Here is a 17767-nt window from a genome sequence, read left to right on the forward strand (position 1 = left end):
TTACGTTATGTTTCTCTAGTTATTTTAGTCCTTTATTCTTCTTTTGTGTGTTTTCAGGTTCTAAGGGCAAGGTATGCAAAAGGATGCCTTTTGGAGCCTTTTGGAGCAAATTAGAGATTAGAATGGATATCATATGCTTGGAGCCAAGAGGATGGACGAAATTAAAGACTTGAAGTAGGAAAGTTAAATCCTAAAAGACCTCATGTTTAAGCATCATTGAAGACTCCTACGCATTTTAGAACACAAAAACAACATTCCTTGCAACCTTAGGACATTGTCGTGTGTTTCCTTGTGTCTCCCTTCCTTGCCATGCAAGGAAGGGCTTTGTTCCCTATTTTAAACACTTAAAGCATTCACTTATCATATCATTCACTTATCATATCATTCACTTATTATAAGCATTCACTTATCATATCATTCACTTATCAAACCATTCACTTATCACTTCCATTCACTTATCACTTATCACTTCCATTCACTTATCACTCACCACATATCATTCATTTATCACTTAACATATCATTCATTTATCACTTAATACATCATTCACTTATCACTTATCATACTCATAATCATCTACACATTTCAACCATTTAAACATATGCATTTCAACTCACATGCATCATCATCATGCAACCAACCTTGCCACATGCTTTCCAAGCTTTCCCCCTTCATCATTAAGCCACATTCACTCCCATTTCTCTCCCCTTAACAGCCCTAAACCGTGCATAATTAAAGGACACCATTCAACACACACATGCACCAAAAGACAACATTGACATGCATCACATGCATTTCCAACACTTCCCCCTTTGTGCCGTGTCTTCCCTTCCACTTTCCAACCACATTCTTTCAATTCCCACTTCATCATTACACCACCTAAGCCACATGCACTCCCATTCTTTAATTCAACCACTTAATCATTCAACCACAAAACAATCACACAACACACCAACACACATGCATCCTGAAATTCTTTGCCGTGCAATCACATGCATTTCCCTTGACATTTTCAGCCATCACACTTCATCATTACACCACCATTCACTCTTTAACCCACACACACTTCACACAAACAACATTCACATGCATTCACATGCATTTCCAACACAAAACACACTCAAAACCGTGGCCACCTTTGTATTTCAGCATTCCCATTTGCATTTTCAGATTTCCAGCTTTCCAACCTAGCCACATTCACATGCATTCACTCATAATCATTCACCAAACTTGCAGCCACATTTCCACCCACCTCCTAGCTGTCATGTTCCCTCCATTACTCCTATAAATACCCTTGCATTCATTCATTCAATATCATCTCATTTCATACACAACACATTACAAACACATTCTCCCTTCCCTAGCCGTGAGCTTCCCATCTCTCCCCTTATAATCCAAACACCATTTTTCCATTCCCCTTCCACTTCTACACCACTCCTCATCCATTTCCATAATCCCCCAAACCTCACCTTAGACCTTGTGCTACAACAACGAGGAAGATAAGAGGGCCTAAACGTTCATACAATTCAAGTTTGAGTTGTTGGAATGTTTAGGTGTTTCTTTGATTTCAAAGTTTAAATTCAATTCTCTTTGTTTTGTACGTATGAGGAATGGAAGAGAAGAGTGCCTAAACGTTCATACAATTCAAGTTTGAGTTGTTGGAATGTTTAGGTGTTTCTTTGATTTCAAAGTTATGAGGAACTAATCCCCCTTTAGCTAGGGGGTGATTCGAAACTATGTTTATATTTGCAATATGAATTGATTAACTTTCGTTGGAATTTCATAAGTTGTTGATTCAATTTGTTTAACCGTTTGATTGATAACTTATTTATGTATGTTTATTAAGAATGCGCACTTAATTTTCATGCATGAATATGACGCTAGAATATAAGTGAGTTTCACCTAATCGTTATGAACTTATATTCACAAGTAGTGGAGGTTGCTTATAAACAATCGCGTTAAATGAATTCTTGGCACGAGTTTCATGCTCATCATAGTAACGAATGCCTTGTCAACACTTATAGTTTTCATGATGCTTAATGATCTTTGATTGTATCTTTATTGTGCTGTTCACGTAAAGGACTTTTGGAGAATGTTGTGAATTGCGTTGCGCTAACCCATCCAATTCATTAACTTAAGGAAAACTTGACGGTTAATTTAAGCGGACCTAATTAACCCGGAGTGTTGAGTTTCATAATTTATCGAAAGACCAACTGAGAATCAATCTTGTATGCAAGTGTAACATGTATGGAGATGAACCCCTTAGCTAGCATTCATCCATAAATTTCATATTTACATTCTGTCTAGTTTATTAACTTGTTTCGTTATTTCAATTTTCGTAAAAACCTCAATCCCCCTTTTGCTTTAATGTTCATTTTAGTTAGAATTCAATTTAGTTTGTGTTTTTAAAGCATTTTGAGTTTTTGGTTTGTCTTAGTGTTTTAAACTTTAATTTTGCATTCTTTGAGTCTAGTTTAGTGTTTTAAACTTTATTTTACGTTTTTGAGTCAGTTTCCAAGAGATTTGCAATCCCTCCTAATCCCCGGTCCAGAACGATCCCTACTTATACTTATACTACAATTGTCAAAAAGAGGGTTTAATTTGTGCGCATATAATTCTCGCATCAGCTAGAAGCATTCACACGTAGTTTCGTGTGTGCGAGAATCTTATCATGGTTCGAAGAAGTCGCAACTAAGGTTTGCTTGGTTGACATCTAGGCCCGGTCTAGGCGCAGTGCTACCGGGGCAATTGTCTAGGGTCCAAAGTTGAAAGGGGCACCCACAAAACAAAATCCAAATAATGAGGTATAATTTTTTTTTTTTGTCCAAAGCCCAAAATAAAGGCTGGAGAGGATTTCTTGTCCAGGTTTTAGGGATTAAAAAACAATATAACATAAAGGGAATCTGGAGGGGACAAGTCCAGGTTTTGGGCATGGAGGAGAGGCATAAGATTCAAGTTTTTCAGAGGGAGCTCCCTCTCTTCTGCTTGGAGCTTGTCACCCAACTCCCCAAGCTCAAGGTACTACGGAGAACACATACCCTTTTCAAATTTCAACTTAATTTTTGTTTTCTGAGTCGAAAGCTTCATTTCTTTTGCTTGAATTGTTCTGGTTTCTGTTTTCAAAATTGGGGTTTTTTTTGTAGCTATTGAGAGGTGCAAGCATCAGATTTTAGATGCAACCGCAGATTACCTGCATGGACAATCTGAGTGTTCTGAGCAGACTTCAAGTGAGGGGCATGTTTTTGACGGATTCGTTCCATTAACACTGATTTCATACAACTCCAGATGCACCACTCAAAAAGGTATTAAAAAAAAAAAAGACTCCACCTTCATCAATTTTAGTAAATTTTGTGACTGCCCTTTTGTTTGGTTGCTTATAAAATTTGAGGTGAAGAAGTAGAAAGTATTGATTTTTAGGTGTAGGGTAATGGCAGGAGGATCAAGTTAAAGGCTATAGTGATGGAGATGAAGAGAAATGGGGTGCTTTTTAGCCTTTCCAAAGGGGAAAAAAGCATTGGAAAGACAAATGGACTGGTGGCTAAAGAACCTTCTTCGGCTCCGGCTACTAGTTCCACCACGGACACCGTGAGTGGAGACAGTGGTGGGAACAACAAGAAAGAAGAGAAAGATGGAGGGAAACGAAGGTAAAACTGGTCACTAGAGTTGCACCACCGGTTCTTGCATGCTTTTCTCTTCAACAACTTGGTGGTTCACATGGCATGCAGTTGAGATTAATTTAGTGGGATATGTTATTTTATATGATTGGATGAATATGTGATTGGATTGGGATGTATTGGATATGTTTAATGCGTTCTGCGTATATGTGATTTTCCATCTATTTTTAATCATAATTTGGTTGATGTGAATAAAATTTTACACATACATGACAGAAATTGGAAGGCATTTTGCATGCTACTAGTGATGAATTTTTTACACATACATGTGATTATCCTCGCAAAATATTTATGTTAAACATATGTTTCTATATTAAAAAAGGGCACATTTTCGGCTTTCGCACTGGGCACCAAAAAAATCAGGACCGGCCTTGTTGACATCCAACATATTACGGTTTCTCTAACTGTAAAGACGTAACCCATTTGAAAACGTGTCTTGTACAAATTAGATAAGTAACCTGCATTAGCATAATCGACAAAGCCAGAATCAAGCCCAACGATTTCATCACGTCCAAGTCAATATCTGTCATCTTACTAGTTATAGGAATCCACGTGAGTTTTTGAGCTTTGGAATAATACAAGTCAACTTATCTGTCATCTAATTAATAATAGGAATCCATGTGAATTTTGAGGTTTGTACTAATTATGGTTATAATTTTACCAACAATTTCTTCACGTCCTCCTACAATTATGGCCATCCATTGGCTTAAAACTTTTAGCAGCGTTTAAGATGGTATGAAAATGCATGTATTGGAAATTACAACTTGTTAGAAAGGAAGTTAGTGTTAAATAGTTGTTTGGGCTTGTAGTTGAATTGATTAAGATAATTTTGTGTAACGAATTAGTTAACATCCCAGAGAACACGCTTAAACAGAAAAAGGGTAAACTATATACTCATGTTAACCTAATATTAGACTAAAGGCTGTAAAGGGGATGGAAAGGATCAATATTATCTCAGTGATAACTAGGTGCAGAAATTGCTGCACAAACACATGGTATCATGAAAACCGTTTTCACTAAGCAAGGTAAATCTAATCACTAGAAATTCTTGGCTACGACCTTTGTAAACAACATTTCAATCTCACAAATTGATCGAGTGACTAGCATGTGTGAAGGCGACTAACATTTTGAAGAAATACTTCTTCTTTCCCAAATTTGAACCCAACATCTGCACCCTTCCATGCAACACCATCTACATTAAGACATATAGTTACACACACACACACACACACACACACACACATATATATATATATATCAATCCCACAAAACACAAGTTAGCCATACATTAAGACATATAGTTACACACACACACACACACACACACACACATATATATATATATCAATCCCACAAAACACAAGTTAGCCAATTGAATTACCAAAAGTCAAGAACAAGCTATAAAGCAAACCTAACTGCAGAACCAGAGATGGAAGACAAAGCCATTGAAGTTTCTTAATCTAATAACCTTTGGCAAAGCACAAGTACTCTCCAAACAATGGGTATTCGGAATAAAAGAGCAGACCCAGTGGTTAAGATTATATATAGAATTGTTCCAAGCATTCCCCTATTAGAATTCTTATAAACTCAAACAAGTAATCCATATTACAATATGAGGGAATCAAGAGTCACAGTACTAAGTTAAGTCTCATGTTTATTGGACTACTTACAGTACTCACAATTCTACAAGAATTAGAATTCCTCTAAGCTTATTAACAAGACTTTTCCGTACAAAAGATTACACAATCCGGCTCTTAATGTTTACTTCATACTCATACTCTAACATTCTTCCACGTAAGTATGAAATATGACCAAAAGCCTTATAAATCATAAAAGTGATCACCAAGTCCAAATTAACTGAAAGCTTAATCTCGCATTCAACTTTACCTAAGCATTTTAAAATATGGAACTCTTGAGCCCCTTGTGTTCATTACTGATTTAACTCAACACTCACAAGACACCTAATTTGCATTTTGTTATCATGTGAACCAACAATTGCAGTAATGTCAAAATACACATCACTCCCACTCATTCAATCCAATTTTAACACAACAAAGTCAAGACTATAGTTAATAACCAAAACTTATTAACCATTATATATCAGAACATCATATTCAATAGTTCCAAAAGTATGCTCCAACAAATCACAAAATGATCTTCTAGCAAACCAAACTTTCTTATATATTGAGTCTGTTTTTAGGACAATTAATCACAAATGATGAAAAAATTGAACCCTTATAGAAAACCAAAATAATAACTGAAAAAACTATCTGAGAAAACAAACTCAGTTTAAACAAAAGTAAAAACTAACTTAGCTTTTAGGCCTAGAGCTTCAACAACAGTACAAAGAAATGAAGCATCAACAACAGTCCTTATGCTTGAACAGTTTACTCCCACTTGTCAAAAGATTCTAACACACTCATTTGGGTCATATTATTGTTCACTTTAATGGGTGTTACACGATACGACCTATTAAATTATCGGGTATGACACAAAAATAACATGAACACAATAAACACGATATGAATACCAAGTCTAAAAAAGGTTGTACCTTTTTACCAACCCAAAAGAAATCTGCGTTTTTGAGGTAAAAGAGAGGATAGAAACTCAGGAGAGAACAAAAGGTCGTATTTCAATCCTTTTTATCCATTTCACTGTATTTTAAGTTTCTCTCCTTTTAAAGTTTTTATTGTGCTTTTTAAGTTCCTCACCTTCTTATATCCTTATCTAAGAAGCTGCATCTGCTATTGTATTTGATAGAATACTGGATATTCAAAATCCAAACAGCAAGATCATGGCTTCAGAGGTCAAGGTTGAGCTCATTCACAAGGAAACAATTAAACCGTCTTCTCCAACTCCTAGCCATCTTAAAACCACCAACCTCAGTGTTTTTTATCAGCTCAGTACTGAAATTTATCCCCCAGTACTTCTCTTCTATCCTCCCTGCAGCAATAGTACCAGTACCACTGAAAGATCCAGTATTCTAAAAACATCATTATCTAAAACCCTCACTCACTTCTATCCCTTTGCAGGAAAATTCCAATATAATGATTGTATCCTTTGTGATGACCGTGGGGCTAGATTTACAGAAGCACGAGTGAACTGTCCCATATCGAAGGTTTTGTACAAACCAGATTTTGGGATACTATGCCGGTTGCTTCCTGCTGATATAACATCCGCGCAAGCAGTGACAGACCATCTTCTTCTTGTCCAGGCCAACTTCTTTGATTGTGGTGGATTAGCAATTGGAATCTACCTTTCACATAAGGTTGCCGATGCTTCTACATTGAGCGCATTCATTAAAACCTGGGCTGCAGCTGCCCTTGACTTGGCCAGTACTACTAGTGACCATCGTGAAGTACTTTCTGTGGAAGTTGGCTTTGCAGCCTCTCTCTTCCCACCACTAGAATTCCTAAACACGCCGCACAGGGTTATGGAATATGCTATAGAAAATTGTCGAACACGGAGCTTCGTGTTTCATAACTCAAAGATTGCCGTTCTCAAGTCCAAAGCTGGCAGCCCCGCCGTGCCTAATCCCACGCGCGTCGAAGTAGTGTCGGCGCTCATTTGGAAATGTGCAATGGAAGCATCCAGATCAAATTTGGGTTTTGTAAGGCCCTCGACGTGGTGTCAGCCGGTGAATTTGCGGAAAATACTGGGGTGGGCATCTTTAGAACACTCATTGGGAAATCTTGTGGGGTTATCGATTGCAAAGACCGAAGAAAATGAAGTAGACGATTTGCAAAGCTTGGTTGCTAAATTGAGAAAAGGCACTAAGGAATTTAAAGTGAAGTATGGTAATGGAATAACTGGGGACGATGCATGTGAAATGTTCAAGGAGTTGGGAAACTTCATAAAAAGGGATGATATAGACAACTATTGTGGCAGCAGTTTATGCCGGTTTCCGTTCTACGACACGAATTTTGGATGGGGAAAGCCCTCATGGATATTCACCGCCAGAGGTGAATTCAAGAATCTTGTTTTGTTGATGGATACAAGAGATGCTGAGGGCATAGAAGCTTTCTTGACTTTCAAGGAAGAAGACATGGCCATAATTGAGAAAAACGAGGAGCTGCTCGCTTATGCTTTTTAACTTAATTCCGAGCTGCATTTTAATTACTAGCTGAAGCAGTAATGGAAAATAAAAGCCGCCTCCTGTTTCTTCCTAGATGAATATTGTTGGAGCTTTGATGATTTCATACTGTTTATTTTCTGTATGAACATGTCGATGAATAAAAATTGCGCTATGATAATATTTTGGGGCTGGGTGTAGTCAAATTAGGATTTGAATAGCTTTGAAATTTAGGAGTTGTCATTTAGGATTTTAAAAGACTTGACAATGTAGTCAAATTAGTACTACGGTCTAGTGATATTCTACTTCACTGTGAGAGGTTTTTTTTTTTTTTTTTTCCTCTTTAAAAAGGGGAACAATTGGTGGCAAGCCACTGTTATCTACTACTTCCGGGGGCCGGGAAGACTCACAGAAGTATTTCAGCCTCTCTTGGCCACAAGTTTGGCTTCCCAGTAAGTAATCTATCGCTCTCCACTTTTGAGGGTACTGTGTGTATTTGGCCAGCAAGCTGTTTGATTAAATGCTTCAAAGAAGTATCTGGCGAATCAAATTGGTACCTATTCTTCTTTCAAACAACTCTTATGTACTGGGGTAACTCCTGCAACCTGCAAGGTCCTAATAAAAGCACCTTCGAGTTAGGTTAGGTGACGCGCTCAACTGCTTCAGTGATTGGTAATAATTTCTCCTTTTGTGTTGCCCATGTAATTCACTTCGGTTTGTATATTGTATTACGTTGAAATAAAAAGCAATACATTTGACTGTTACTAAACTATGAGGAATGCTTGCCTACTGAAAGATGAGGAGGTTCATTCTCAAAACAGTTCGTGGTTGATTCACACATTCTCTTTTGAAACAATGTTTATTTCGGAAAATACAGAGTTCCAACATTTTTCTGAATTTACAGTATTTGAATTTCAGTTATTGGGTTTGATTTGGACCTTATAAAGGTTGAAATTAACGAATCGGAATTGGTATTTTCAATCCATATTGCACTTAAACTTTGAGTGATAAGTTTTCTAACCAATAATCACTGCTGTAGAAAAAAAATTGCAAGAGGTCTTTCTCATGAAGCTAAAGTTCAGACGTTTGAAGTAATTACCAGCAAATTAGAGATGGTCAGCCGGATCTGCAGCACGATTTTATATGGAGGGTCTTCGTTGAGAAACAACTGAACCACTGTTTTTTTATTTTTTATTTTTTTAAACAGTTTCAACGTGAAGTTTATATCCTACTACTCTTCAATCCCAAGAATAAACGTCTCTAACTGGTCAGGATCATATCGAAATTATGCAAATATAAGTATATTTGGTCATACAAGTGTTTATTGAAAGGAAAATTAAGGGTGTGTTTAGAATTAGTTCTGGATCTAATTTTTTGTTTTCAAAAATGATGAATGTAGCTAAATTACTTAATATGTTGCAGTCCTATTAGATTATGAATGTGATTGTGTAAATCCTAGTAGATCTAGTATCTCTTGTATTCCTATTAGAAGTTGATTACCCATTAAGAATTGTAATCCTAAAAGGGTAAGGATTTTACCTATCCTACTACTATAAATAAAAACACAATGAGGTGGAATAGAAAACACCTCATAATTACACATCTTTCTCTTCACTCTGCTATTGCCTCACCCCTCTCTCTATGGCCTCCATAATTGTTTAGTAAATTATGCCTACAACATAATATTCATTATTTCTCCTGTTTTATGAGGAGTAATGTTTATGTCGTCCTCTTTCTGAATCCTGATTAGTTAAAAATTATTTTTTTCTAACTAATTTCTCTCATACCAGGTTTTCAAAAATAAAAATACCAAACAACCCCTAAGATTTCCTTGGAAATGAAGGTATAAATTACTGAAGGGCAAACAATTTACCCGTTCCAACAAGAAAGCGTTGGAAAATATTAGTATTTTATAGTTATTTGATTATTTGGGTTTTCTTATTAGTTTAGTATATAGGCCTAGCCTATCCGAATTAGGGTTTCTAGGTTTTGCTTTCTATAAATATAGCTCAAAGGTTAGTATGAATAACAAGTTAGTCATGATGTAGCTTATTGGAGTTTTGTAGCCATTTCGGCATTCTTGTTCATTTTATAATATTCTTATTATTTTGTTGTAACGACTTGTTCCCAAATATTACTATTTTTATAATTTTAAAGAGTGAATTTACGAAAATGCCCTTCAAGGTGAAAAACGTTGACTTTTGTGGACCACCATATCGCGTTTTTCCAGCCATCTTCCGACCACGGCTAGTCATGGAATTGGTAAATCTTTGCTTCCCTTGTCTTTAGCCTCATTTTGACATAAAATCTCTGAAAAATAGTTAAGATTCAAGCTCCATTGGAGCTCGGGAAATTTCCTGGCCGAAATTTAGCCTTCTCCTTCGTTGGGTACGATAACCCGCGAGTTTAAACGGGTCAAATCCAACTTGTAACTCAAACCCTGACCTAAACCTTGGGCCTATGTAACCCAAGCCCAAACCAGTACCAGGCCCAATCTATTAGCCTTAAATCGGATTCAAACCCAATAGCCCATGGCCCATTAACCTTAACTCGACCCAACCCAGTAACTCAGCCCAGATCTGACCCAGATCCAATCTAATAACCCGAACCTAAGCCCTATTCCACGGTCGGCGCGTGGTCCACGCGTGGGTGCGCGTTATGGCTAGCGAGTGAAGCACAAGCGCTTCCGCTGGAAGTACTATGCAGTTCCGACGAACTTTCCAACGACCCATCTCGGCGTGTAGCCTTCTGGGCCGCCGCCTTGTGGCAGGGCGTGGCAGCACATGCGGTGGCGCGTGGGGGAACCCGAGGTCCCTCCTTAGATTTTTCGACATGAGAATCCGAATCCACTATCCATTTTCCCAAATTCGACTGTTTCAGTAGAGTTTTACTAAATGATCCCTATTTGTGTTTAGGTGCGTCAATGGGAAGTGGCACCATCCTTGCTAGTTCAAGTCGCTCCCAGGCAATGGAATACTTATAAGTGGACCCTTTCTTAACTTGCATGTTTTTATAAAATATTAGGCTTGCATTCACAAAAAGCATGATTTCATGATTTTACGCTTTTTGCATTATTTATATAATTTATTTAAATTGCTTTTATGAAATATTTATGATTTATCGAATTTACGTTTTTACAAAAGGTTTTGGATTATTGGATGTTCGTATGAAATTCTATGGCTTTTGAATATGATCTATTTTACGGATTTATGATTATGGGTTATCATGGATTTATGAAATGAGGCTTTGAGCTTGTGAGCTCCAGATTGGATATGAATTTTGAGGTATGTTTTTGGTATGTATCTAGTTGGTTATCATACATCACATCCACATAACACGGGTATGTAGATGTCTATGGCCATATGACACAGTTGAGGATATTTATGCCATACCCCCAGCTTTACTGGCAAAACCAGTGTCGGACAGCTTCATTAGCCATGGCTAATGTCGGTGTGTGATGTTATATGTTCCTTCTCTAGCGTAACCCAGAGTCGTACAACTTTATCTTCGGGTGATATAGCCTACCATGTTTCTTCACTGGCATAACCCAGTGTCGTACAACTTCACCTTTGGGTGATGGATAGGTACTGCCTTCAGGCGACTATGATACCTTTAGAGAGTACAATATTGATGAGATTTATGGATTTTCCTTCGGGCGGCGATATCACCATTATTGAGCATTGTTTTATGCGTACTTGTTTTACGAATGTTTTCATAGCATGCTAGAGTTTTCAGAAAAACCTACACTATGTAATATTATATATATATGTGTTTTTAAAACAAGGGGTTAGCATATTCATAAAGAAAATGGGTTTCTTATTATTAGTACTTGTTGATGCACAAAATCGACGAGGACTTTGGTACAACATAAAGTGTCAAGTTTGTGACCTTCGCTAGATTGCTCTGGTCATTAGTGTGGATAAGTATGTAAACGAATAGAGACAGGGAAGCAAATAACACAAGATGTACGTGGTTCACCCAGATTGGCTACATCCACGGAGTAAAGGAGTTCTCATTAGTTGTGAAGGGTTTACACAAATACATAGGTTCAAGCTCTCTTTTAGTGAGTTCTAGTGAATAGTTTAGTACAAATGACATTAGGGATTATTGTGGGAGAATGATCCCCTTTTATAGAAGAGAGTTTCTAGCTTTGTTCTGACATTGAAACGTGTCGTGTTGTGATTGGCCTCTGATATCGACACGTGTCGCACTATGATTGGCCTCTGATACCGACATGCGTCGCGTTGTGATTGGCCTCCTGGTTGGAGGAAAAGTCTTATGGGTCCTTGACAGTATGCTGTTGACCGGTGCTTAGTAGTTTCGGGATTGGTCAAGTATGGTACAAACAGTACTATTATTATAAACTTTGATCCACTCACCTTTTTTGTTTTTTGCACCCCCTTCAGGATTTAGATTCTAGGCACACCCATTCCTTTGTTCATATCTTTATATAATAATTCTTTCACCTTATTGTTGATTAGTTGTATGCTCTGAACATGGCTCTGCATTAGTATATTTCTTCCTAATCACGTATTTTAATTTGCATGCATGTTAAAATGGCTTCGTCATCCTCGGGTGTCGGCCAGCACTTGCCTATCCTGGTATTCAGTGATATCGGAATTGGGGCGTTGTCATTGTAGTCTTATTTGTCACACACTCTGATATTCAACTTGGTATCGGAGCAGATTTGATACTTCGGGATTTACTCTGCTCTTGATGGGTGCCAATTTGTTTGTATCAGTTTTTTTTTTTTTTTTTTTTTTTCTGTCAGTTTGCTGGGTATCAATTTCATATCAATTTATCTCTCCGTCGTCTTCCGCAGTTTTTTCGTTTTAGATTCATCTTAAAAATTGTCGTTCTTCATTGTGGTAAAAATCTGTTTGCTTGTTCTTTGTGCAAAGCATTCGTAGTCAAAACCGGTTCTTGTCGCCACCATCGCACTGCAATCTGCCCAGACAACATAACCTGTTTGCCCCTTGAACCATGAACATGCACCGTCTACGCCCCACCTGTACCAACATCTGCACGATCCATCTGTTGCAATCCCTTCTACACCAGAGACGAGATCACATCAACCCCACCGCACCGCATCACTCTCATCCCTCGTGAGCTGACATGCTTCACCACATTGATCTGAATCCTCACCCGTTGTCTGGAACCTGAACCGTATCTACGTTGCACTCGGAGTCACCTCTGCAGTCTGCACTTGCTCTTGTTTTTCGCAAATTGAAGAAAGTCTCAGGAGGAAGGAAAAAGAGGAGAAGACCCTAGCAAATAAAAAAAAAGGACAAAGAAAAGAAAAAGCGAATTTGTTGACCCGTGAGAATATTAGTATTTTATGGTTATTTGGAAAATATTATTGTTTTATGATTATTTGATTATTTAGGTTTGCTTGTTATTTTAGTATATGGGCCTAGTCCATCCGAATTAGTGTTTTTAGGTTTTGCTCTGCATAAATATAGCTTATAGTTTAGTATGAATAACAAGTTAGTCACGATGTAGCTTCTCGAAGTTTTGTAGTCATTTCAGCATTCTTGTTTATTTAATAATATTCTTATCATTTTGTAGTCTTGTTTGTCACGCGCTCTGATATTCAACCGAAAGCACATGGCTAGAAGAAAATCGTACACCGGCCAAATTTAGTTAATTAGATAAATACAGTATAGGAAAGATGTTGACTTCCATTATTAATTGATTTTGTTCACTCTGCCTCTTTTATATAAAGGCAGTGTTTTAGAAAACTCGCCCCAAGGTGCGCCTAGGCGGCCTTGGAGGTGGGGCGGGAGAAAAATCACTTATGTTGTGTGGGAGTGGGCAAAAAACTTGCCCAGGCTTCATCAAGGATGCTTGGGCGCCCGGGGCACACCTGAGGTGTTCCGTGGGGCTCCTTTTTTTTTTTTTTTTTTTTGAGCTGCCCAGATCTGAAATCAGAATATTTCAGGGCCGTTTATCTGATGAAGATGAAGAAGTTGCAGGGTCGTCTGTTTTCCAACGAAAAAGACAAAGTCGCGAGGGCATTTTTGTTGTTGACTCTTCTTTTTTTAATATTTTTTTCTCTTGAAAGTTTAAATTGACCCCACTTTGTTGACATTTATTACTCTACCATCTTCCTTTATGTTAATTTTTTTGTTTTTTATATATTTTTTTTTCTCATATTCAAAATAGATAAGCATTTTTTAGTTTATTTTTATTATTATTTTTTTTAAGATAAAGAAGCATAATTTCCTGGATATTTTGAGATAAACATCTTTTTGTTTTATTTTTTTAACGTTATATTATTTAAAAGAAACATTATATTATCCTTACTTTTTTTTAAGACTATATATCTCACTCAAATATTACTCAAAACTCTCGTAGTACGTATAAATATGCACTTACCTAAATCTCTAAATGGCTTATTTCCACTCTATTTGTTTGATTATTGATTAATTTGATTGCTTTGTTAAACTTGTTTGTGATGTGATTAAACTTGTATGTAACTTGTGCACTTTTGAATAACAATGAATATTTATTCTACAAAGTATTATAGTTTTTATATGTTATATATAATTTTTTATTTTTTTTTATTTTTTACAAACAATAGGTTTTGTTAGATTAGCCACCGACAGGACTATCCATTAAACGCCTCGCCCACGCCTTTGCCCTTTTAAAACATTGTAAAGGTGAGGTGGATCTGGAAAGCTTGGTTGCAAAATTCAGGAAAGGCATTGGGGAATATAAAGAAAAGTATCCTAACAGTGTTAGTTGTGAGTAGGCCTGGCAAACGGATCGTGTCTGTCGTGTTCGTGTCGTTTTCGTGTAAAACCTGTTATCTTAACGGGTCGTGTCATGTCACACCCGTTATCTTAACGGGTCCTTAAAGTGACCTGACCCGTTATGACCCGTTAAGAAATTTTTTTTTTTTTTTTAAATTTGCACATACCACACATTGCCACATAAATATTACTTCAAAACATTAAAATATTTGTCGTTTAAGTACTATATCTACACTCGAAAATAAGAGCCTAATAAAAAAAATAATACATACACTACTAATCTATTACAAATATTAAATGTGCAAGAATATGCAAAATGAAAGAGTTTTTGTTTTCAAGATTGTAAGTCTTTCTCAAATGTTTACACCTCCATTTACAAAATCTTCAATTTACATCGATCATCATGAAATTGTATTGGAACTTTGGCTTGATCTATTGCCTTCAAGAGTTATGTTGAAGATGTTTTCAGTAAGGTTTTCCACGTCAGAACTCTACTCCGCATAAACTAAGTATAGAAAAACCAAACATTAAAAATCATTCAAATTATGAGAAGTTTACCAAAATAATTATGAAAAGAAATAAAATAATAATACTATACCATATAAAAATATATTACCTCCTTTTCCAAATAGCCAATCTCGTGTGCACAACAAAGCTTGAACTGTTTCTGGTAACAATGAACTACGATACTGATCTAGTACTCTACCCCCAATACTAAATGTAGATTCTGATGCAACAGTTGAAATGGGAATTGTTAACACATCTCATGCTAACTGAATAATATTACTTGATCCCTGAATGTTTGTTTTTTGCAATTTTTTGCTGATGTGATCTCGAAGCATATACAAACAAGTATGACGGTTTGGATCGTTGAAATTAGTTTTGGAGAATTCGTATCCCATCAAAATGATAGATTGACTAACACTTAGAGTTTATTTATATTTTCATTAAGTATAACATAGGATTTTGTGGTATCCACTTGTGTAAATATTTTAAATTGAAGATCGAATTCATTCATTGTATTCGTATAGGGTCAAGGAGTGTAGCTGTAAAACATCATCAAAATCGGAGTTAAAATAACCGTTAAATCGTGATTTTTCGTTTATAACCGTCGAAAAGCTTTGTCCCGTTACTTGATCTCTGAATGTTTGTTTTTTGTGATTTTTTGCTGATGTGATCTCCAAGCATATACAAACAAGTTTGACGGTTTGGATCGTTGAAATTAGTTTTGGAGAATTCGTATCCCATCAAAACGATAGATCGACTAATACTTAGAGTTTATTTATACTTTCATTAAGTATAACATAAGATTTTGTGGTATCCACTTGTGTAAATATTTTAAATTGAAGATCGAATTCATTCATTGTATTCATATAGGGTCAATGAGTGTAGCTGTAAAAAAATCATCAAAATCGGAGTTAAAATAACCGTTAAATCGTGATTTTTCGTTTATAACCGTCGAAAAGCTTTGTCCCGTTACTTGATCTTTGAATGTTTGTTTTTTGTGATTTTTTGCTGATGTGATCTCAAAGCATATACAAACAAGTTTGACGGTTGGGATCGTTGAAATTAGTTTAAGAGAATTCGTATCCCATAAAAACAATAGATTAACTAACACTTAGAGTTTATTTATACTTTTATCAGGTATAACATAAGATTTTGTGGTATCCATTTGTGTAAATATTTTAAATTGAAGATCGAATTCATTCATTGTATTCATATAGGGTCAAGGAGTGTAGCTATAAAAAATCATCAAAATCGAAATTAAAATAACCGTTAAATCATGATTTTTCGTTTATAACTGTCGAAAAGCTTTGTCCCGTTATTTGATCTCTGAATGTTTGTTTTTTGCGATTTTTTGCTGATGTGATCTCAAAGCATATACAAACAAGTTTGACGGTTTGGATCGTTGAAATTAGTTTCGGAGAAATTGTATCCCATCAAGTTCCAATGGTGTGCGTGTATATATATATATATATATATATATATATTAAGTAGATTTAAATCTATTTATTTTGTACGTATAATTGATTGGTACACGAAGTAGTACATCACATGTGTCATTATAAAAATAGTGAGATATGTCATATGTGTGATAAAAAGTTAATAACTTAAAAAAAAAAAAAATTTCTCACCACTTCTATTAATTTTCATTTTTCACTCCCTTTTTTGTTTCCTTTTCAACTTTTCTTATACTTTTCCCTCTAGCATCTTTTCCTAATTCCCTCATTTTTTTTGTTTCCATTTCAACTTTTCTTATCATTTTCATTTTCCCTCCCTTTTTCTTCAAAAAGGGCGGCAGAAATGGAATGGAATCAAATCAATGGATGCATCATGCATCATGCATATTAATTAATAATTATTATAGTTTTTATAAAATTTAATTCAAAATTTAATATATATATATATATAATTATTATAGATAGTTAATATTTTGGAGGTATAATTATTATAGTATATATAATTATTATAATTATTGTAGACTTTATAGTTAATTTAATATATATATGTATTTATTATAGTTTTTAGGGGTATAAAATTGTTAAATTAATGTATATAATTATTACAGTATTTTTTTAGGATTATAAAATTATAAAAATAATATTCTTCTTATCCTGTATCGTGTTACCCACGTGTATACCCGAATCAACCCATTATCTTAACAGGTACTTATCAGGTTATCCGATAACGAACTGATTCGTTATCGTGTCGACCCGAACACCTGTTAATTTCGTGTCGTGTCGTGTCAGGTTATCGGGTCGTGTCAGGGATTGCCAGGCCTAGTTGTGAGGATGCACTTCAAAGCGTCAGAGAATCCGGGAACATCCTGATAAATGACAATATAGTGACCTATAATTGTAGCAGTTGGTGCAAGTTTCCCTTCTATGAAGCAAATTTTGGATGGGGGCAGCCGTCTTGGGTGAGAATTCGTAGTAGTGAATTCAGGAATATAATTATATTGATGGACACAAGTGACGGTGTTTGGGTGGAAGCATCATTAATTTTTACAGAAGAAGACAAGGCCATAATTGAAAGACATGAAGATCTGCTTGCATATGCTTCTGTGAATCCGCCTGTCATTTTATTAACATCCTCTTGCGCTTCTCAGATGGATGCGATTGTAGATGCTTGAATAGTTGTTTCGAGGCTTCTACTGTCTCTGTGATTTCATTACTTTTTCCTCCTTTTTGGTTCAACAAAATTGATATGTTTTTAAGCTTTATATTAGAAAGTAATGAATGAAGGAGATGTGTTTAACCTTCCGT

General features: G+C 35.9%; 1 protein-coding gene across 1 annotated transcript; it reads left to right on the forward strand.

Annotated features, from left to right (window-relative positions):
• The first annotated feature begins 6468 nt into the window (after window positions 1-6468).
• LOC137724427 (akuammiline synthase 1-like) lies at window positions 6469-17634 on the forward strand. The gene is made up of 2 exons (XM_068463169.2): window positions 6469-7574; window positions 17367-17634. Exons 1-2 carry the CDS (start codon window positions 6469-6471, stop codon window positions 17632-17634), a joined length of 1374 nt encoding a protein of 457 aa, XP_068319270.2.
• Window positions 17635-17767: the final 133 nt, after the last annotated feature.

The sequence above is a fragment of the Pyrus communis genome, chromosome 5 (genome assembly GCF_041283825.1).
Source record: "Pyrus communis isolate YQ-2024b chromosome 5, ASM4128382v1, whole genome shotgun sequence".
In the NCBI taxonomy this organism is placed as follows: Eukaryota; Viridiplantae; Streptophyta; class Magnoliopsida; order Rosales; family Rosaceae; genus Pyrus; species Pyrus communis.